The sequence below is a fragment of the Bufo gargarizans genome, chromosome 6 (assembly GCF_014858855.1).
Source record: "Bufo gargarizans isolate SCDJY-AF-19 chromosome 6, ASM1485885v1, whole genome shotgun sequence".
Lineage (NCBI taxonomy): Eukaryota > Metazoa > Chordata > Amphibia > Anura > Bufonidae > Bufo > Bufo gargarizans.
The window spans coordinates 305,034,640-305,059,119 of NC_058085.1; the positions used below are offsets into that span (position 1 = coordinate 305,034,640).

The 24,480-nt window shown below is 42.1% G+C and overlaps 1 protein-coding gene across 1 annotated transcript; it reads right to left on the minus strand.

The window, feature by feature from the left end:
- Positions 1 to 1,578: 1,578 nt before the first annotated feature.
- On the minus strand, positions 1,579 to 4,062 carry DKK1 (dickkopf WNT signaling pathway inhibitor 1). The gene is made up of 4 exons (XM_044299365.1): positions 3,705 to 4,062; positions 3,303 to 3,456; positions 2,408 to 2,554; positions 1,579 to 2,179 (listed from the first exon to the last, which is right to left on the minus strand). Exons 1-4 carry the CDS (start codon positions 3,906 to 3,908, stop codon positions 1,923 to 1,925), a joined length of 762 nt encoding a protein of 253 aa, XP_044155300.1. The 5' UTR covers positions 3,909 to 4,062; the 3' UTR covers positions 1,579 to 1,922.
- Between the last annotated feature and the right edge of the window lie 20,418 nt (positions 4,063 to 24,480).

Genomic DNA, 24,480 nt, shown 5'->3' on the forward strand with positions numbered 1-24,480 from the left:
CAATTCTAATTGGGAACGAACTTTAGTATAAATGCTCGTTCACGATAATCGACCAGTGTAAAGGTGCCACAGATTACTTGATGAACAAGCAAAATGCTGGTTCATAAGGTGAAATCATGGTTGATGTGGACACTTAAATCATTGTCTCTGGGCAGCAGATTGCTGCCAGAAACAATGAATCTGTATGAGGATGAGCAATAGCAGTAGCCATTGCCTGTCCCGATACAGTGGAGGCAATTGCTGCATGTAAATGTATATATGTAGAGATTGAGAGGGAATGTAAAAAGACAAAGTATTCCAATGGACAATTACTAGCTTGTTAGGTTTTCTGACGCATATTACAGTATTCCATCCTTTCTGGATGTTGTTCATGGCTTCAATGTTCACGAAACTTTGTCATGCCTCCTATGGCATAATATATACATATATTGTCATGTTACTGTCTGGCTATGCAACTCTTTAACCTACCTAGTATGAAATTGTCTTTTATTAAAGGCTGCAATTGTTGCATGGAATGTTTCTCCACTCAAGGATTAATAATGCAAACATGGGGGTCATTCATTCCAGTAGTTAACCACCAGGAAACCCTTACCGCAATGCAAAATGACACTTTACTATACAGTATGCTGTGAATACTTGCATTGTTCTGGGAACCCAAAGTTGTCCATTTCTTTGACTGGACTGTCGGTGTCTCTAATGAACAGATTGTGTGATCATGAAGCAGTAAGATGTCCTGCAGGTATAGAGCTCTCTCTCATGTTTTATGTCAACGTGCTCCTTACAACTGAGGGATCATATGACCCTACTTGTTCAGGATTTGCCTCCTATCTTTCTTTCAAGCGGAAATATCTTCTTAGTTTTTTTGTTTCCTCTATCCTCATTGTGTTTTTCTGTGTCTACAGCTTTAGGTGCTACAAGGGGCAGGAGCCAGTAAAAAGTTCTTCCTGAAGATGACAAAAGCTGATGGAGATAGACAGAAGGGGAGGGTGGGTGTGTACAGGACCTGTATGATCAACCATTGACCAAGTATAATGCTACTTTACATCCTCCCATCCTTTGAAAGTTACTCCACTTTCAATTGTAACTATGTTCCGCTTTGTGCCTTTGGCTGTTGCATGTACTGACTTGGTGGCATTGTGTCCTCCAGCTTCTGTATAACTACAAATTCCAGCAATCTGGATCTATTTCGAACCTATCATAGTATAGTAGCCATTTCTCGAACCAATTTTTGTTACTTGTTGGTTTGTATTCCATATTATAATATAAACAATAAAATAAAACATATCCATAAAGTCTCCTATGGTGGCTGTTACTAATGCTATGGGTTATCTAGAACACCTCAATGTGTGAATTTAAGCAGCAACATAGTTGACCTTTAGATGATGTGAGCCTCCCAAGTCAACAAAATTGTATGGAAATTGTAAAACTGAATATTTCCATACAAATCTGACAATAAACGAGCAGATAGAAAGTCATTATAGTTGTTGGAAATCTCTGACATAAAACCAGGTCTATTATCACAGACAAAATATTTTTTTCATTTTTCCAAATATTTTATTTAAAATAAAAATGCTTAGATCCTAAAACATAAATTCTTTATACATTATAAAAAGGGGTCGGGGGATGTGTACAAATGTACAAGATAGAAGCAGAATGGCAGCAGTTTTAACTTTCCACAATCATAAATATATACAACTGAGAGCGTTGCATTGTATGTACAACACAGTAATTTACTGCAAACACAGGGAATAAAGTGCAGTTCCATAAAAAGAAACCATTCAGGTGACCCTGGATCATAGACAACCTCCAGAGTACTTTATGTAAACTGTTATAAGGTTACAGGTACATCCAAAGAATAAGTCATCTGTCAATCAAAGTCCTACTGTAGCTCAACTTAGTGATAAGAAGTCCATGGAGAGCTTTCAAAGTCTCTGACACGTGTGAAGCCTGGAGGATTTTGGAACTGTTGTGAACTCTCCTTTCTGAAACTTGCAGGACAGTCCTGCTCCACAATGACAACGCTGGAATATCTCCAGACCGTGAGATCCTTTTCTCCTGTGCTTGGTGCACACTTGACCTTCCTCAAGGACAGGTTTGCAGATCTTTGACCAGAAGTGGCGTGCACAACAAAGTCCTGGTCCACAGTCTGATGACCTGAGACACACATCCCCATCCCGACCTAGAGAAAAAAACAAGTCCATGTCAGTGCTTGCAATGAATGACACATAGCAGTTCCTTAAGCTATCTGCTCTCTATTACGTATTGAATACTGGTGTAATATAAGATACACCTGCCTTCACCATACAGTGAAAATAACATCAGCAATTAATGTTCCTCTTAACTGGACATAATATTACAAAGAGGAATGAAAGGTCTAATATCATCCCTGTCATAGACATGTATTTACCTTTAAATGGCTGCATTCCAGAAGGAGATGTAGTAAATTTGGTGTTGGTATCCATCGTAGCCTGGTCAGCATTGTATGTCTCCATTATAGGATCCTCCACATATCCATGATGTGGGAAACGTTCACTTTCTTGCTCAATACAAATACCTGTGAGGGTACAAGTCACAATTTAGCACAGGACTATAGAAGTGTGCGCCATTTAGCAGAGATCCAAAGCAGTCCATAAGGAGATTATTATGCAGGACATGTGTAAATGGCTTCACAAAGCAATCACCTGGTCCACTTTGACAATGTAACACAATGCTCTTCATTCGTGTATACAATGGCTTACTGAAGAGCACAATCACAGTAGGTCACCAACAAAGCTTAAAGCTAACTTTAAACTGGCTGGTAGGTAAGACCAGTTACAATTGTCATGGTAAGTGACCCTTTAGTATTTATGCTAAAGTTTAGGGAGCCCCCCTGGTTTTCTCATGAGCTTTGTCGTTAGAGAGTTTGTACAAATCCTCAAAGACAGGACAAGATTTTGTTGTTAGGCAAAATACCCACTTAGTGTTACAGCTGCGGACAATGTGGCATTCATTGCTCCCATACAGTCGCTTTACATTTCAAACAGGATATTTCAGCTTAAATTAATGGGCTGTGGTTTTTCCAGTCTCTGGGTCTGAAGTGGGACCTCTGTTTTGTACACACAGTTTTGAGGTTGCCCTGTAGCTCAAGATTGTCATGCATAAAGCAGTGCTACAAGGGATTTAATAATAATAGTAATAGGCACTATTGAAAGCAGAACTGGATTTGCCACTACTAGGTCTTCTCCATCAACTCCATCTACATTCTTTAAAAAAAACAAAAACATATTGGCATCAGGCACTGACAGCCTGGTGAGAGGACTTACCATTACTACAGTAGTTGCCCATGCAGCACATGGCATCCCTGAGGCACCTTTTTCTGCGTTTCCTGCATGCCAGGCAGACCATGTTGTTGCCATTTCTAGAGCTATGGCAGAATTCATCTAGAGCACAATCATCATCCTCTGTGCAACTGTAGAGCTAAAAGATACAGGAGATGTCAGTATAGCACTGATGTGGATGATCACATGCAATACATAGCATGCATGCATTCACACTGACCCACTGAGCTAACAATCACATCTAGTTACTTAGCAGTAAATGGTTAGAATGATGTCCCTACTGAAACATGGTGGACATCTTGACACATGCATTACTCTTCTAAACAACTTATGGACAGTGGAGAACACAGAAGATCAGAAGCAGACAGTAACATATTGGCTACTTACCGGGTAGGCATCAAAGGGCTGGTACTTGTTGGCAATGTCATAGTAGGAGTCTGGGCTGACACTGACTGGGTAGAAGCCCAGAGGTTGACCAGCTGGTGCTGCAGGAGCACTCTTGATAGAATTGGAGTTTGCCATCACCACATAGGTAGAGGCTCCTTGCACAAGAGTGAGGAGGGTCATGAGCATCCTGAGAAGAAGAGGCATGGTCAGGCTGGTAAGTCCTGGGAGGTGCTTCTCAGCAGAGGTCTCCAATGTTACTGTGAGAAGATGCTCAGGACCTGGGGCTCTTATACTGCTCGTCCTGTTTGGATGCACGCCCACAACACGGCACAACAAAGCCAAGGGATGGGATTTCAAAGCTGTGGGATTTGTGTCTCTCCAGCCCGGGCTACATCACAGGACAGACTGACAGCAGCCGAGGATTTCACAATCATTGCACACAGAGCCTGCACAGAGTTTCATCATCACTCAGGTCAGGAGCCTCCTGGAGCCATGGTGGACTGCAGGAAGAGTGGCTTCTGTACAGCTGTGTATAGGCAGGCTATGGGGCAGCCTAGTCCGATATTGTAAGAGCTTGTATGGCATTAATAATATGGTTATTAGCATGATATATAGAGGGTACTCACATAGGTACATATTTAAGGGCTAAAAATGTGAAATAATGGAGTGACACACAGTATAATGACTATTATATATTATTAACACATTTAATGATTAGATTTTGTCACATAGAAATATGTTTTATAGATACAATGAAATAATAAACTGACACACAGTATAATAGTGATCACATTAATAAGTTTCATACATATAATAATGGATAAAGTTTCACACACATATATATATATATATATATATATATATATATATATAGACAGATCATCAATAGATAATAGAGTTCAGAATTTGTCACAAAATATAGATTCTGTGATAAAGCAATAGGTAGACATATAGCTAAACAGACAGATAAATAGATAGATTTAATGAACAATAGATAATTGCCAAATAATAAATAGATAATAATTAATAGATGTCAAATATAATAAATAGATTTATTTTTTTTATTTTTTTTTGCACTTATATAGTGCTACTATATTCCGTAGCGCTTTACAGACATCAGCATCAAGCTTCTCCAAATGGGGCTCACAATCTAAGGTCCCTATCAGATTGGAGTGTGAGAGGAAAACGGAGAACCCGGAGGAACCCACATGAACACGGGGAGAACATACAAACTCCATGCAGATGTTGTCCTTGGTCGATTCGATTAGTTAGAGAGAGAGAGAGATAGACAGATAGATGGATAGATAGATGGATAGACAGACATAGATGGATAGATAGATGAATAGACAGACATAGATGGATAGATAGATAGACATAGATGTATAGATAGATAGATAGATAGATAGATAGATATACAGACATAGATGGATAGATGGATAGATAGATAGATAGATAGATAGATAGATAGATAGATAGATAGACATCGATGGATAGATAGACATAGATTGATAGATAGATAGATAGATAGATAGATAGATAGACAGACATACATGGATAGATGGATAATAGATAGATAGACATAGATTGATAGATAGATAGATAGATAGATAGATAGATAGACAGACATACATGGATAGATGGATAATAGATAGATAGACATAGATTGATAGATAGATAGATAGATAGATAGATAGACATGGATGGATGGATGGATAGATAGATAGATATAGATGGATAGATAGATATAGATGGATAGATGGATAGATAGATAGATAGATAGATAGATGGATAGATAAACATAGATAGATAGATATAGATGGATAGATAAACATAGATAGATAGATCGATAGATCGATAAACATAGATAGATAGATAGATAGATAGATAGACATAGATGGATAGATAGATAGATAGATAGATAGATAGATAGATAGATAGATAGATATACAGACATAGATGGATAGATGGATAGATAGATAGATAGATAGATAGATAGATAGATAGACATCGATGGATAGATAGACATAGATTGATAGATAGATAGATAGATAGATAGATAGATAGATAGATAGACAGACATACATGGATAGATGGATAATAGATAGATAGACATAGATTGATAGATAGATAGATAGATAGATAGATAGACATGGATGGATGGATGGATAGATAGATAGATAGATATAGATGGATAGATAGATATAGATGGATAGATGGATAGATAGATAGATAGATAGATAGATGGATAGATAAACATAGATAGATAGATATAGATGGATAGATAAACATAGATAGATAGATCGATAGATGGATAAACATAGATAGATAGATAGATAGACTGATTACTGTCTCATTTCCTTGTATTCAAATAAAACTGAACTGTTTGGGGCTTTGACTTGTAGATACAATTACATAAGCACATTTCTTATGCTGGTGTCTGAAACAATCAGAGCAGCAGTTACCTGTGCATTTGATAACTAGAGAACTGGCGCCAACTAGTGGTCCATTACTGGTAATAATTTTTACTGTGAACACCAATACTTGATTGGCGTTCAAAACTGTCAGGCATGAATCAGCTGATGTGAAAAAGAAGAAAGAGGTAACTATCAAACTATGCTTCAAATTTTAAAGCAGCTTTTGCTTTTGCTGTAGGACTATAGGTCCCAACATAACCACCTAAAGACAAGATATTAGGCTGAAAGAGAAACTATGAGAAACCTGAATTTCCTATAATTATCACATAACACGCATGCACTCACTCATGTACAATTGGAGTCACGCAGAGGTACAGTAGGGCCACCTAGTCTATCGGTGCCTTATTACACCTCTGTACATTGTGGATGTAGTGTGATGAGATTAGCACTGACGATTATGAGAGGGCTCATAAAGGGCAACTATCATTTTACAAAAACCTTTGACATATCATAGTGTCATATCAGAACTTTTTCATCTGTGGGAGTTTGCGTGCTGCAACCCTCATCATTCGCCAAAATGAAAGAGCAGAAACACTCAGCTGAGCGTCTATGAGTCTGTACATCGCTCACTTATGAAAATGTGTTTTTGTAAAATGATAAAACCCCAATAATGACCCAAAAATTCCCATAGGGGTGAATACATAGGGGGGGGGGGGGTACAAGCATATAAAGCCTAGCAAAAAAGCCTAGCAAAAAATCTTTGCAAGAATTCCTTTATCCTTGCATCTTAGTGCGCCCCCAGTGGCAGACTGCATTCACATGAAATATGTGCCAGCCACTCGTCTTATTTGAAGTTGTGATCATGTCTCGCAGTCATTTCACGTCAAGCTGGCTCTAGGACGTCCCCACTAATTATTCTCCAGCAATGAAAAGGAGATGAGGAAGACACATGTCTCCATGTAATGTGAATAACACACAAACAAACAGAGAATGGCTTCTATTTATCAGATGCTGAGAGGATGATGTCTCGTAGGTTATTACTTCTGGAACAAGACGGCGTTTATTTCATCACTTCAAAAAGCAGTCCTGGTAAATTTTTAGCATTCTCGGTCTATAACCTCAAATTTGAGTCATTATCCCGGCACCAAGTTTCATGATCTTAGGTCAAGATAACTATTGCAGTCAACATTATTAGCCTTTTCTTTTAAACAATAGAGCAAAGTGTTACCCGCCTTACAAAGTGCAGGATGCTACACATCAAAAGCTATTGAATTCCGACAGGTAATGTCTCTGAATATGTCTGACAAAACTAGAGGTTTCGTGCGGAGGTCAAAGGAATGGCATTCTGCGGCATGTAGGTGCGTACAATATGCCAGTGAATTGGGGTCTTCAACTATTCTCTTCTAATTAAAAAGGGGGTTTTAAGGTTACAGGAAATGGTCTTTTTTTCTTTTTCAAAAACTGCCCCTTTTTATTTATTTATTTATTTACTTATGTTATTTATTTATTTTACACATGTGACTTAAATAGGCTGCAGTACCCGACTCAACCTATGAACAAAGGGGGCACTTTTTCTGGGAAAAGGTAGCTCCTTTAATAGGACACCTGTAGGTCTTGGGGTCTAGAGGTTTGGGGGCTGGTTAATTGCAGAAGTGTTATCTCTATGGGCAGGAGATAGACATAGATCCTTGTAGATGTTCCCCATGCCTATAGACAAGGCAACAAACAGTTTTCAGAGGTCATCCTGTATAGAAACATAGCCTTCTCTTACCCCTGATGATGCCCTGATACTGTACAGTGGATTGCACATCATTCATCACTCCCTTATATATCCAAGCTATAGATCACTAGGTAGGTATCCTACATTGATAAATGAATTGGAAATGACCATCCCCATCCCCCACAGTCGCCTGTCCTGACATCAGTATTTAATGAACTGTAAAATAATATGTAGTCCGATAGCAGCACGAGTTTTGTGCCCTGATAAAACAACAGCGTACAGGTGAAGTAGGGATGAGTTTGTCATGTACATGTATAATGGTATCACATTGTGTTATCAGCAGTTTTACATAGGACTGCAGACAAATTCACAATGCACACGTATCCCCACTCTTGAGATCACATGTTCAACGAATGCCGTGCCCAGTTACAAATTGTGCTCTGCTACATCTGCACAAATACAGGCGAGGTGCCTTGTAAGTATTTGTTATAATGGTGATCCGTTGTAATCTGTCCTTGTGTCCACAACCATACAGCACAGAAAAAGTTTCAGCCACGGATATGGGTAAGGGTGCATTCACACAAACTTGATTGGGTTCCGCATCCGAGCTGCATTTTTTGCGGCTCGGATGCGGACCCTTTCATTGCAATGGGGCAGCAAAAGATGCGGACAGCACTCTGTGTCCTGCCGTTGCTCCTTTCCGTGGCCCCGCAAAAATTATAGATCATGTCTTATTCTTGTCCGCTTTGCAGACAAGAATAGGCATTTCTCTAATGGTCTGCCCGTTCCGTTCCGCAAATTGGGGAATTCAAACGGGCAGCCTCCATGTTTTGCGGATCTGCAATTTGCGGACTGAAAAACATGGAACGTTCATGTGCATGAGCCCTAAGGTGGGGCTCACACACCTACGGGGTTCGTTATGTTCTGCCAATAATCTACACTGATGGAAAATACGCTAAAGATAACAGCAAGGGTAAAATCCAACATGCTCAATCCTTGTATCCCTGCTGCCTTATACTCGTTGTTCTATGTGTAGTCTTAGGCCTCTTTCCCACTAATGTATTCGTTCCATAGCCGTATTGCGGTTCTGCAATACACGGGTCACCAGCCATGGGCATTCCGCCTTACGGATGCGGGCCCATTCACTTGAATGGGTCCGCAAATCCGGAGATGCCGTGCGGAACGGAACGGAAGTGCTTCCATGGTGTTCCGTTACGTGCTTTCCTTCCGCATGAAAATAGAGCTTTTTCTATCTTTTTGCGGAACGGATGGATCACGGACCCATTCAAGTTCAATGAGTCTGGATCCGTCCCAACCGCCACACGGACATTACCCCGTGCATTAGGGGCCGCAAATTGGGGTCCTCAATGAACGGAACGGAACCAATACGTTCGTGTGAAAGAGGCCTAACACAGGGGGATCTTCCCAAGAGAGTGGATATCCATAAGCAGACACCAGTGTTAGGGCTCTTTCAAACCAGCAAGTTTTCCGTCCGGATGCATGTAGTGAACGCAAAGCATCCGGAATGAATCCTGGCCTGTTCATTTCAATGGGTCTGGGTACAAGAGTGTCATTTTTCTGACATCAACTTTGCGTTCAGGAAAAATCATAGCGTGGTCTACATTGTGCATCTTTCACGCAGCCCTTGCTCCATAGAAGTGAATAGGGCAGGCGTGAAAAATGGAAGACATCTGGATGTAATGCATTTTTTACTAATGTTTGCTAGGAGATGTAGTCATTCTTCAGTTTTTCTTCACGTGCGTGAAAAACACATGCAGTCCGACTTCAATCCGGACAGAAAGAACACAACACCATCAGTTTTTCCCTGAACAGATCCTGATCCTAGAGTGCGGCCAAGTGGTCAGGTTTCTGCATGCAGTTTTGGAGGCCAAAATAAGGACTTGATCATAAGGCCTCATGCACATGGCCGTTGTTTTGGTCCGCATCCGAGCCGCAGTTTTTGCGGCTCGGATGTGGACCCATTCACTTCAATGGGGCTGCAAAAGATCCGTGTGCTGTGCGCATTCGTCGCTCCATTCCGTGGCCCCGCAGAAAAAAATAAATATAACCTGTCCTATTCTTGTGCGTTTTGCGGACAAGAATAGGCAGTTATATCAAAGGCTGTCCATGCCGTTCCGCAAATTGCAGAACGCACACGGACACCATCCTTTTTTGCGCATTCGCAATTTGCGGACCGCAAAACACACAACGGTCGTGTGCATGTAGCCTAAAGGACGGGTACAACTTCTTTCCTTTTTGGAATTCACTCCATATTTTTGCTTTCTGACCGTGTGGCCGTACCCTTACTTAGGGTGCTTTCACGGTATATTTTGCAGCACCTTTTGGAGGTACACATTGGGAGGATTTCCTGTCGTACCCCTCAGATGGATGCCGCTGTATAGGCAAACAGTGGTATCCGTCACTCATAGGTTCCCATGGTAAAAGGAAATGTATATTGCGTGATATACGTTTTTTACTGGTGTGTGGAATATGGCAGTAGATTGCACTATTCTATAAAATAAAAAAATGTATACCGACATATAGCAGCCTGACACAGGCTATACGGACGCTATTTTGGATGTGCCTGATGTATGATCTGTGTGCTTTTCCAGCTCATATGGCAAACAGACACTTTAAGAAGCAGTGAAAAACTACCCTTAGGATCCATTCACATGTCCGTATGAATGGGTCCGCATCCGTTCCGCAACTTTGCGGAACGGGCGCGGACCCATTCATTTCAATGGGGCTGCAAAAGATGCAGACAGCCCACCATGGGCTGTCAGCAACCATAGTTCCGTTCCGTGGCCCCACAAAAAAGATAGAGCATGTCCTATTCTTGTCTGCAGCCATGGACAAGAATAGGCATTTCTATAAAAGGACTGTCCATGTGCAGTCCGCAAAATGCGGAACGTGTTTTGTGAATCCGTAATTTGTGGACCGCAAAACACTTGCGGACAGGTGACTGGACCCTTGTAAACAGCACATGGTAGGTTAGGGCCTTTCTCAAATTTGCCACCGATATCCAGGAACTTCAATTTACACTTCTGGACAGGAAGCAAACAACCACTAAGTCCTCCTGTCCGAGGTGGTGAGGAGTGTGACGATGTAACCAGCGTTAGGAAGGGGTGCTCATTTTAGTTACACCTCTACACTTACATTTTTTATCTTGTAAAACCATGGAACATATCGCAGATTCATGAAACCTGGCTTAAAAGAAAACCTTCTTTGTTGCCAATAGCGACCAATCACAGTGCAGCTTTCATTTATCAAAAGCACTAATAGAGAGGAAAGCTGCATTGTGATTGGTTGCTATGGGCAACAAGGACAGACATGTTTTTGGAGTCTGCTTTTCTCCCTAGTTCAGCGCTGCATCCATATTGTTTATTGGTCCTATTACTATAGTGTTGCAGTTATTAGACATGATATTACTATTTTCACATCAATAAAGCAAATCGAACACTCCGCTTTGTTAATACCAACATGTAAGTCTGAGAGCGGGTCATTCCTTAGCAGAGAGCCCTAATAATCCAACGCCTCTTGCACTCCATTGAACTGAACTGTGAAGCTATTCTTCTGGCGGAGCAGCCTTTGTTTTCTCAGTATATCCCAGTGCTCTCCAGTTTAAAATGAAGCTTGTTTAAGGATTCTCTTTGATGAGCCGAGATCAAACAGACTGAGGACCCCAGGTCCTAATCAGACTTTGGCAAAGGTGGCATTTTCACAAATAGTCTGCCTGGGTTTTCTGTAGGTTTTTCGTTCAGACATTGTGCTCAGCAAATTTATCTGGTTAAATGTCAGGTAATCCTCCTTGTGACTACTGCCTGTCCTAAATCCATTCACACTACAATGGCTGATGTTTCTTTGCAGCGTCATTTCATGAGCAAGAAACAAAGTTTTCAGATAATTAAATTCAGTGGGGACCGATAGAGGGGCTGGGGGGGGGGGGGCATATTCTTTAACACTGCGTCTGTAGTCTGTCAGTCTGCTGTGCTGATCCACGCTGCTTTGGCCTCCATCAGTTTTTGGCTGGTTTCATTTCTCATTTCTTAGTGGTGTTTTTCTGCACTTTTGATTTTTTAGCAATTTTTTTGGCATAAAAACATCAGCTCCAGATGGAAAATATGAAAAGTAGGACACAGAATATTATTATTTTTTTATGCTATTGGTGTTTTCGTTCATTAGGTGTCATTTTTTTCTCCTTCCCGATTTTTTTCAAAAACATAGTTTGTGGCACTTTTTCAGGCTTTTTAACATCACCTTCACCATGGAGAGAACACTAGTGGAAAAACACACTGGGGGTCATCTATCAATGAATGTCTTACTATCCCCCTGCACATCATATGGCAGTATGTGTGCCTAGATTGATATCTACCTTGATTTCAATCATCATTCATGTCGTAAATAATGATAAATGAGCCATGGACCCTCCCACACTGCACCCACAACCCATACCGCCGCCTTTTCGGAAACAGTGACGTACATAAAAGTAAGGGTCCCATGGCAAGGATAGAACAAAGGCCCTACACAGGATAGAAGGATTTTTTCCGCCTAAACCCTTTTCAGTGACCTGTGGGCCTTTTTTTCCACTGTCTTGTTTGCTAAAAGTTGTTTCTTTAGAGGGAAGAGTCCTGACCAAGTTTTCACCTCCAGTAGAAGAGGAGATGATCCCAACTGAGCCCCAAACAGGTGCGGACTGGGGACTTAAAGTGGCCCTGGAAAAAATACTAAAAGTGGCCCTATTTTGTAGTTGGGTCCAAATTGATGGAAGGCAGGGCCAATACAAGTAGGCGGGGCCAGCAATACGGTATTGCCGCACATTATACCACCCCAACAGAGCCAAATACTGCAGTCCAACACAATATACTGCCAGCAGCACAAAATACATCCCCAAATACTTCCACTGGCCAGCTGTGAGGAGGGCTCAGTCGGCCCCCTAGGCATTGGCCCACCAGGAAATTTCCCTGTAAGGTTTATGGCCAATCCGCTCCTGGCCCCATAGCAGTCACATGGTCTGCTGCTATGGTAATTACGCCCCTGGTCGTATAAGTGCAGTATACAAAAGCCCCTTGTACCTTAATTTAGGCACAATGGTCTTCATAAAATCAGAAATTCGTGGTTTGCAACTTTTTGGGAGTAGGGGTCAATAGCAAATGACCCATGCAAAATAAAGAAATAAATAAAAAAGTGGAAAAAATTCACAAAAAATGCAGGGGAAAAAAAACACAAAAACTTATCCTGCCATTTTTTTACAGGTACATGCCAGCAACAAATTCATGTGTAAGGACCCAAATGGGGGTCTATCGGAACGGGAGTTTTCTCTGAACGCGCTTTGGGAATATGGACAATGTGAAAAGGTAGAGTCTTCAAATCTTTGACAGCTACGTAAAAGTAAATTCCGAGAAGAGACTGATATTCAAAATATATGTTGAATGGAGTAACATTAGGGCTGCAACTCTAATGTACCTCCGTAGGCCTTCAGTTTCATATAGTCACATGTCTGTTGAGATACTCCAGCTGACTCCACTTGTACGGATGTATTCTCAATAAGAAGCATCAGTGCTAGGGGTGACTACCTCTTTACACAGCCTGACAGAGCTTGTAAGGCATGCATGGAGGTTCTGCTACAGAAGCCACACAGCATTCATGCGGTACTAACCCTGTACTTCAGTTTAAGCAGAACCACTAGGCTAAACATTTCTTTTTATTTGCACAGTTTGGAAATTCTGTAAAACATTTCTATTGGCTTCTATGTGAAGAATTTCTGATAGTAAGGCTGCGTGCAGGAGGCTGTGCAGCAGCACGCGCAGACCCTCGTGCTCCATATTGCATGGCCACAGGGTCTCCATGTTGCTGTCATTTGTAGTTCTGCAAAACTTGATATGTTGTAGATGTCCTCCCCTGAAACCAATCTTTCTAGGGGAGAATAACTCCATAATGTGACTTGAGCAAGCCACAGTTCTGAAATCGGAGCCATATCGAGGTACAATAAGGTCCAGTAGAAGCTTCTAGGCCCCGTATTACAGATTTATGTTGAGCCGTTATGCATCCATGTGCACGTGTCCTCACACACGTGTAATATCATCATAAAACACATATGGAGTGTAAAAATACGGATGCTGTTTAAGTCTAAGGGTTGAAAACTGTTCTATGTTAAATTATCACTGGATCGCTGAGTTTTCAGAAAACCTTTGATCTATCAGTGACATATGAAAAGTTTTGATTGGTGGATGGTGCTGAGACCCCCACTGATAGCTAGAACGAGCAGAGAGAAGTGCTCAGTAGAAAGTCTATGTGCCCCTCTCAATTCTTTCACCGGCAATGAGGAGGGAGAACACACTATCCAACTGCTTCTCTCTCCTTGTTCTAGTTATTGGTGGGGTGTCTCAGCACTCAGACCCTCACCGATCAAAACTTTTGATCTTTCTTGTCGTTTTTGGGGGAATGTGGATTCTTGATACTGATCTGCACTGTTCAAATGGAAGTCAACAGTATAAAATACAGGTCATTTATTTTATTTTTTTACTTCAACGAGGAGAGCAATGATCTGGATTGTCGCATTTAGGAGCAAAATTAACAATTTAGGGTTCCAGGGATGCTAAAAAAAAAAAATCTGGAGCAGCAATCTCTCATTTTATATATTGGGAGGTGGGAGGTTTCAGAAATTTCTGCGACTTAAAATCAGTTACTTTCACCTGAATAGGGCTTGCAATAATCCATGTACTTGCCACCAAAATAACTCCATTCATATGAATTAAACTGATTTACAGTCGCTTGAATATAGGAAATGATGGTGAAGGAAATATATTTTATTTCCCTAAACAAAATTTTTGTGTAAAAAAAATAATCACATTGATGATGCGCACATCCAGCAATATTAAAATTGTGATGTTTTCTGGGTCACAGCAGAATTAAGATGTTGCACTGCATTCTAGTATAATGGAATGTAGGGAAGGGGACGGAAGGACTGTACAGATTAAAACATAGCCACATATAGGCGGATTTACATGGCTGATTTCCAGGAAAAAAGTTGTCATGCACGCTCGTTCACAATAATTGGCTTCTGTTAGGTGCCGCTGATCACCTGATGAACTAGCAAAATGCTCGTTCATCGGATGAAATTATCTTTGATGTGGACACCTCAATCATGTGTCCACACCTGCCCAGAAACAATGCAGATGCATGATGACGAGCGATAAGAATAGCCATCACCCATCCTCATACTGTGGAGGTGACTAATGATGACCGAGCATGCTCGGCCGAACACCGATTCGGCTCGAGCATCTCGATGCTTGGCACATGGCGGTATTTGGCCGAATACCACATGTGCTTGTGCTCAATGCTCGAGTCTATGTCCTACACGTTTCTTGCCTGCTACGCAGCCAATAAACGTTCAGGTAAGTACTGCCCTCACTGTAATGCCGTAGCCATGTTGGCTGCTGACATTGCAGTGATTGGCTGGCCGGAACGCGCACCTGATAACGCATTTTCGGCTCATTCTTAGTCAGGGAAAGCTGTGCTGAGGAAGGGACAGACAGTGTAGGGAGTGATTTAATAATATTTTTACCACCAAAACTTTTCAGAGACCCAAAAGTCCTGTGTGTGGCAGCAGCAATATCTTTTTTTAGCGCAAACTGTGCTAAATAGCTAAAACTTTACAGACCCAAAAGTACTTCTAAGGACTATTGTGTGTAGCAGCAATATCTATTTTTAGCGCATCCTGCGCTAAATAGTGTACAATAGCTAGGCTTCTGCAGAGAGCGACATTAGCTGTGCCACATCTCCAGTGTAAAGTGTGCCCATCCCAAAAATATCTGTGACATACAGTATGCTTTTTCAATAGACGGTTAAAGCTGCGGGCAGTGACATTAGCTGAGCCACATCTCCTGTGTAAGGTGTGCGCATCCCAAAAATATCTGTGACATCCAGTGTACTTTTTTCGTAAATGGTGTCCACTGCGGGCAGTGACATTAGCTGAGCCACATCTCTTGTGTAAGGTGTGCGCATTAAAAAAATATCTGTGACATACAGGGTACTTTGTCAATAGACGGTGTCCACTTCTGACAGTGACATTACCAGGGCTACATCTGCAGTGTAAAGTGTGCGCTTCAAAAATATATCTGTGACATACAGTGTACTTTTTTCCATAGACGCTGCGGACAGTGACATTACTGGTGGTACCTCTCCTGTATAATGTTTCCTCATCCCAAAAACCTGTGACATTCCCTGTAATTTTTTATTAGCTGCTGGTGACAACATTGGCATTACCTGTGGGATATCTCCTGTGTGACGTTTCCACATCCCAAATACCTTTTTAAATTTGTTTGCGCATACACTTCCAAATCCTACGCTACTGTACGTGACTTTCAATCATGTATAACATTTAATATAAAGAAGGCGAGCAGTAAGGGACTTGGCAGTGGCCGTGATGCTGAAGGTGCACACAGAGGCCGTTGCCCTGGGGTGGTGAAACTGTGCCTGCTGCCAGAGCACAAGAAATCCATGATACCTAGCTTCATGTCCCAGTTTGCAGGGCGACACAGGACACCACTCTTGAAGTCAGACCAGTGCGACCAGGTGGTCGGTTGGATTGCAGCAGATAATGCTTCCAGTCAGTTAAGCACCACCCTGTCTTCCACCAATTTCAGTCTCAGTAGCCAAGAGTCTGCTCAACCCAATCCTCACCCTGATCCTCCATCTTCCCACTATGGAGAGTCTGGGGAAACAAGTAATCCCACACTCGGATATTCAGAGGAGCTCTTTTCATCGCCATTCCTCGATTTGGCCCTCTCGCCAAGCATGCTTGAAGAGGAACATATTCTTGTGCCCTGATTCCCAAACTCTTAATCATCCAAAATCACTGTCTCAAGAGGTTGATGAAGAGGATGAGACACAGTTATCAATCACTGAGGTAGTGGTTAGGTCAACAAGCCAGGAGGATGAGCAGAGTGAGGAAGTGGAAGAGGAGGTGATGGACGATGAAGTCACTGACCCAACCTGGGAAGGTGGAAAGCCGAGCAAGGACAGCAGTACATAGGGGGAGGGATCTGCTGCACTGCAACAGGCTGGAAGAGGCAGTGGGGTACAAAAGGGAGAAAGCGGGCCACACCAACAACTGTTTTACAGAGCACCCCCTTGCAGAAATCTCCCTTGCCAAGAGGTAGGTGTTCCGCAGTATGGCACTTTTTTAAGGAAAGTGCGGGCGACAAAAATAAATTTGTAGTTTGCAACCTGTGCCATACAAAAATGAGCTGGGGCGTAAACACTAGCAACCTCACCACCACCAGCATGATGCACGCCTGGGTCCACAATCTGTGTCTGCGGGTCACATCAATGCCTCCTCTTCCCCTGTGCTATGTGTTGGCCAATCCCCTGTCAAAGGCGCAGGCCCGGGTGCCTCTCGCCCTGCACCTAGACCTTCGCAAGCACCACCAGCGACCACATCCACTTCCGTGTCCCACGCAGCATCCAAATGTCCTTACCACAGGCATTTGAACGCAAGCGCAAATACCCAGCCACCCACCCACAGGCCATAGCACTAAATGCATAGTTTTTCAAATTACTGGCCCTGAAAATGTTGCCATTTAGGCTTATGGACACTGAGGCCTTCTGCAGCCTGATGTCGGCAGACGTTCTGCATTACGTATTCCCTTGCCGTCACTATTTTTAAGGTGTGTCGTGCCAGCCTTACACCAACATGTGTCCCGTAACATCACATGTGCCCTGACCAATGCAGTTACTGGGAAGGTCCACTTAACCACGGACACATGGACAAAGTCATTCGGCCAGGGATGCTACATTTCCCTGATGGCACACTGAGTGAATGTTGTGGAGGCTGGAAGCGAGTCGTACCCTGGGATGGCACATGTGCTCCATGTTCCACATGTTGGCCAGGCTTTGTGAGCAGCAGAGGGCAGTAATGGACTACCAGCTGCAACATGGTCGTCGCCTTTCCAGTCAGCTTCCGCTATTCACAAGCGAGGAATGGGCATGGATGTCTGACCTCTGTGAGGTTTTAAGAAATTTTGAGGAATCAACACAGATGGTGAGCGGCGATAACGCTATTATAAGCGTAACCATCCCACTTCTGTATCTACGCAAACGCTCACTGCTCACAATTAAGGACGACGCTTTGCATGTGGAAGAGTTGGAAATGGGGGAAGAGGTTACACAGGGTGATAGCCAGACCACCCTCAGTTCGTCTTCTCAGCGCGAATTGGACGATGAAGAGAAGGTGGAAGAGGAGGAGCAGGAGACGGTTGCCTTCGCTACAGAGGGTAATACCCATGGAAGTTTAATTCCACCTGTTCTGCATGGTTGGGCAGAAGAGGAGGAAGAGGATGAGGAGATTGAGAGTGAGCCTTCTGAGGACGACAGCGAAGTCTTGCCTGTTGGTACTCTGGCACACATGGCTGACTTCATGTTAGGCTGCTTTTACCGCGAGCCACTCGTTATACACATTTTAGACAACACAGATTACTGGTTGTTCACCCTTCTTGACCCCCACTACAAAGAGAACTTCTCATCTCTTATTCCTTTGGTTGAGAGAATGAGCAAAACGGTGCAATACCAGAAGATACTTGTTGAAAAATTGCTCCAAAAATTTCCATCTGACAACCATGGTGGCAGAGTCCATAGTTCCTTGGCCAACTGAGAAGGGGAGACAAGGGGAACACACTGCAGTTCCAACAGAGGCAGGGCAACACTTTCCAAATCCTTGGACAGTTTCATGATACCCCCCAGCACCCTCAGCCTGATGCGCGGCCTAGTTTTAGAAGGAGGGAAAAATTTGGGAACATGGTGGAGGAGTACATAGCAGACTGTGTCAGCGTGGCACGAACTGGTGCTCTACGCCTTGGAGGTGCTGGTCTGCCTTGCCGCCAGCGTTTTTTCTGAGCGGGTATTTAGTGCTGCTGGTGGCATTATAACAGATAAGCTTATCCGCCTGTCAACTGAAAATGCTGACAGGTTCACTTTTATAAAAATGAACAAGTCCTGGATTGCCTCTGACTTCTCCACTCCACCAGAGGAAAGCATATGAAGGCACTTTAAATGTGTTGTTTATAATGTACTGAATACACTGTATTCCCATGCACCCCTTCCACCACAAACAAGGGTATATGGTTAATTCTTCCTTTTCTCATCCTTCTTCTCCTCTTCCATCATATCAACATGTTAATTTGTCGCATATAATGCCCTTGCATATATGCCTTTCGCATATAATGTTGTACAGGGTTAGCTCAGCTACATGCCCTCGTATAAAACTTTTTAGAGGTCAGCTCCCCAGCAGGCCCACACCTACAATGTTTTACAGGGTCTGCTCACCAGAAGGCCCTCGCATATAATTTTTTAGAGGGTCAGCTCACCAGCAGGCCCTCGCATATAATGTTTTACAGGGTCTGCTCACCAGCAGGCCCTCACCTACAATGTTTTATAGGGTCAGCTCACCAGCAGGCCCGCGTATATAATTTTTTACAGTGTCAGCTCACCAGCAGGCCCTCGCATATCATTTTTACAGGGTCAGCTCACCAGCAGGCCTTCACCTACAATCTTTTACAGGGTCAGCTCACTCAACCGAAGGCCCTCTCATATAATTTTCTAGAGGGTCAGCTCACCAGCAGGCCCTGACCTACAATGTTTTACAGGATCAGCTCACCAGCAGGCCCTCGCATGTAATTTTTTTAGAGGGTCAGCTCACCAGCAGGCCCGCACTGTAAATCTTTTACAGGGTCAGCTCACCAGCAGGCCCTCGCATATATAACGTTTGACAAGGTCAGCTCACCAGAAGCCCTTGCATATAATTTTTTAGAGGGTCAGCTCACCAGCAGGCCTTCACCTACAATCTTTTGCAGGGTCAGCACACCTGAAGGCCCTCTCATATAATGCTTTAGAGGTCAGCTCACCTGCAGGCCCTCACCTACAACTTTTTAGAGGGTCAGCTCACCAGCAGGCCCTCACCTACAATCTTTTACAGGGTCAGCTTACCAGCAGGCCTGCACTTCAGATCTTTTACAGGGTCAGCTCACCAGCAGGCCCTCGCACATAATCTTTGACAGGGTCAGCTCACCAGCAGGCCCTCACCTACAATCTATTACAGGGTCAGCTCACCAGCAGGCCCGCACCTAAAATCTTTTTAATCTAATTATACCTAATAGGCAATTTGCGCGCATGCTGCCTTGCTTGGATGTGGTAGCCGTAGCCGTTTCTTAGGCTCCCTCTCCGGAATCGAACACTGATTCCCCGTTACCCGTGGCCACCATGGTTTGCGCTGAAAATAGCATCGAAAGTTGATAGGGCAGACTTCCAAATAGATCGTTGCCGTCATGGCGACGTGCGATCGGCCCCAGGTTATCTAAAGTCACCAAAGTGGCAGCAGGCCCTCGCCCATAATGTTTCAGATGGTCAGATCAGCAGGCCCTTGCTCCAAATGTTTTTGAGGGTCACCAGCAGGCAATTAATCATAATTTTTCAAGGCTGTGTATGATGCCCTTCTTTATGTTTAACAAAGGGTGTATTGGAGTGCCACTTCCTTGTAATTTTTGGCAGACCTCACACTTAGTGCATAGGCTTCATGAGTGTAGGAGTCCCACTACATGAACAATTGTGCCACGATGTGAATGAGGCCCTCCTTTGTGTGATATACAGGTTGTATCAGAGTGCCTCTTCCTTGTAACTTTTGGCAGCACTTGCACTTTATATACAAGTAAATATACAGGAAAGAATGTTTCCTAACAATTTTTCTTCTAAAATTGATTTATCTTCGGTTTTGTGCGTATTATTATCAGTCTGTAAAAGTGGCGTACTACTCGGACAGCATTGTTCCCAGCAGCGACCTGGGAGTCCAAGATGCATCCAGACATCTGCCCCATGCTGTTCCCAAACTATTTAGGTGGTGTTTTCATCAATTTCTGACCTTTTCCTATGAACCAGGCACCCTCCCCTCTTCAGAGGTGACTGGTTTAATGCTCGGGTTCTTCCATTGACTTCCATTATACTAGGGTGATCGGTAGAGCACCCGAGCATCCCGATGTGTTCGACCAGAGCACCCGAGCAATATGGTGCTCGATCAACACTAGAGGTGACCTCTGCATGTAAATGCACCCCTTCACCTCCACTGACGAGCAGGCAATTATTGGGAAGGAATAGTTTCTTTCCTGATAACTGTCTGCTTGTCGGTGCAGTGTAAATGTAAAGGATAGTGCTGATTAAACTAAATGTTTATTGTCACAGGTACATAATATAAACTTAAACAAAAAACATATAATAGGGAAAAAGTAAGCAGGATTCAGCACCTTGAATAGAAAAAAATATTATATTCTTTATTGCAGCATATATAAATAAATATAGACATAAATCATGTAAAATGGGAACAAAACATCTAGATATAAAACAACGTCCACATTTTTTGTATAGGGTGTTATTCAATTGGAGCAGGCTGTGTAATATACTGGTAGTTTTTTTGGCTTATTTGTTTTGGTTTTTACATAATATAAACTTGTTCCATGGGAAGAACCAGTCTATGTAGACCTAGCTCACCCATCGATGCAGCAGTTCTCCATACCAATTGTATCTAAAATCTAAAAAACAGGAGGTATAAAGACTCGGGAGTGAACAACTGCGACCCCTGTTACAGATACAGTTGGATGTATATATTTACATCCTATATCCCATAATCAACCTGTGGCCAGCAAGTTAACACTGTCAGCTATGTATCTTGTATATGAGGAACATAAAAAAGGTATCAAAATGTATTAAATAGTAAGCAATATATTTATAAAAAATCTACTCCAAAAATGGTGGTTTTGCCTATGGCAATTATACTGAAGCATGGAAATTCATTCCCAAAACCTTTTTTCTGCTAGTTTTCAAGTCCTAAAATAACTTGATTTTAAAACATGCACTTTTTGAGCTATGAAAGATCCACTTTGTCTCCCTCTAGTGGACTTTTACAATTTAACATCTGGCTGTGTCGTAAGCACTGGCGTTTCATGGTGCCATATATTATACGTGATGCTCTTATGTATAATTTTTTATCTCTGTTTGTATTTTTGCTCATTTTATTATTATATATTTTATTAGAATTTAATCCCTTTTCCCCACCAAAAGAAATTGATAAAACGATAGTGGCACATAGATTGTGCTTCCTTAACTTCAGCCCCATAGCATTCCCTAAATCATTAAATTATATTAAACAGGTAACGTTTCATGTGACTTAAAACACAGATGATCGGTTATTTACTTAGTCTCGAAAGAAGTTAATTTACTAAAAGTTCAATAGACGCTGCATGTGCTAGAGTAAATGTCAGTGCAGACAAGCAGAAAGTGTAGCATTGTGAAGGCAAACATCACACACAATGCATTGACCTCTGGTGTTTGAAAAACTCACAGGTAGGGTCCCTTTTCAATTAGACGTATTTTAATAATGTGTGGAACGATCACAAGGAAACCAGCAATGATGAGATAATGCCAGATGTTTTCGAAATTTATCTCAAAGGAAAAATAATGACATTTTTGAGCTTCTCAGTGGATTTCATTTGGACAAAATACGAATACTTTGTGATATTCTGTAATCCGTATTTTTAGTAGGATGGCATCAGCATTCGTGTACAAATAACTCAGAAGTGTCAAATTAAAAAGTCACTCCTACATGCTATTTCAGTGCTGTATTATAGTAAGGGGTTTAGCAGTTTAAAACCTGGATTTGTCTTCTGCTTGGCTACCAGTTCAGCTTCCCTGTAGATGTCTATCGGTGCTGAAACTCAACTACATGTATCCGAAGTTACTTATTTTGGGTCCTCAATACTATCTGCTGACTAACGTGTTACTAGAGGATATAAGTTAAAATGTTTCAGTCACCCCTGAGCCCTAGTGTCTGATGGGGTCCAATGGGCCCTCTAAAACATGATTTGACATCAGTAATATACGTTATGATATTTGGGGGACCTGGTTGAGTTTTTGATGCAGGGCCTGGAAGATTCAAGTTGCAACTCTGAATGACAAGTCAAAAGCTTTAAAGCTAGCCGCAAATATCTATATAACATCTATAATGCTACCTCAAGTATTCAACTTGATCAGTAGTTGGAGTTATTTTGATAGAGCAGTGGATGATATGCTGCAACCAGGGGGGAAAAAGGGATTGCTCATTTTAAAAGTGGACCTTCTGGATCCTACTTTCAATTTAGAAGATGACTGAATGGTGGTCTATAGACATGACAGTTTTGACAGATTCCATTATATGTTCCTATACATGCGGACATGTTTGGACTGGCCCACAAGAGAACAAGAAGATCCTTCAGTGGGCCTAGGGTTTGACCCAATAATAGGCCTTAACCTAAAAGTCCAGCAGAAGACAGCTCATTTTATAGGAATACAATTAAAATGATACAAACACAGGTTCTGTATGGATGATGGTACATTTTGTCTGGCTTACCCAAGAAAACCATTCTGACACTGCTTGCTGCAGTATTGTGGCCTGATGGATAAAACATGTGTAAGCACAAATAGACCCATCATGGCTGGTCCCTCCGACATGATGTAAGGAAGGCAAACATTAGAAAATGTATGTGGCTAAACATGAAATCATCTACTGACGAATAAACTGAAAGACAATACCCCATGGCGTTAAACAGTCAGATCTGATTTTGCCATCAAACTCGATGGACATATTGAAAATTATTGGGTCATCAGATCTTGTAGTAATATCTATGATGATTCAAATGTCCGAAGGAGAGAACTATAAAACATGTAAGTAGTAAATTGTGTGCTCTGTATAACATGCTATATGAAACCAAATGGGCCATTTAATAGCGAAAATGAAATAGCACTTTGTAAAAAGAAGGCAAGAAACTCCATGCGGAGGTTAATAAGCATAAGCCAATTTCACATCTGTATTCTGAATATTAGCACATAATTAGTCAGGGCTCTGTGGTGACTTTACACCTCATAGCTCAGCGAGTGTTAATGTAAGTGTGATTCTGAGTGACTTTCTTTTTTACATCCTATTATCTCAACAGTTTCTAGAACATTTATAGTTTCAGATCAAATGAATTTGAAATCAGTAACATTTTCTATTCATTTTTGTTGACTTGTTCATAATTACCTACTTATCAGCTATTTCAGAGTAGTTCCAGCAGTGGGCTATCCAAACCCTGCAATACCCCTTTAAACTTTGAATATACAGAGACAGTTTTATCATGCTGATAATAGAATTTTTGGGTCAGGTATTTTTTGTAAAATCACAATAAATTAATATTAAAGGGGCATTCTCATCTGAGACAATGGGGGCATATCCCTAGGAAGGTGGTGGCCACCACCAAGCGCTCTCCCCTATAGTACTGAATGGGAGTGCAATGCGTTTGCACGGCCACAGCTCCCATTCATTTGTATGGGGCCAATGGAAATAGCCGAGCCAGTTCTTGGCAATTTTCAGCAGCCCCATAAAAATGAATGGAGGGCGGTTGTGCATGCGCAGTGCACCCTCCACAACTTTAGGGCTCTTTTCTCGGTGTAGGAGCGGTGGGACCCGCACCTATCAGACTATGGGGGCATATCCTAGCAATATGCCCCCATTGTCTGAAATGGGAATACCCCTGAAGATAAAGAGATTTATCAAAACTAATGCACACGGAAAGTGGAAATGTACATG

Excerpts from the sequence above, each read along its gene's own strand:
- DKK1 (XM_044299365.1), bottom strand. The coding sequence starts at position 3,908 with ATGCCTCTTCTTCTCAGGATGCTCATGACCCTCCTCACTCTTGTGCAA. Across the intron at positions 3,457-3,704 it reads AGCCCTTTGATGCCTACCCG|CTCTACAGTTGCACAGAGGA; the intron begins GTAAGTAGCCAA and ends TGTATCTTTTAG. Across the intron at positions 2,180-2,407 it reads TGGAATGCAGCCATTTAAAG|GTCGGGATGGGGATGTGTGT; the intron begins GTAAATACATGT and ends TTTTTTCTCTAG.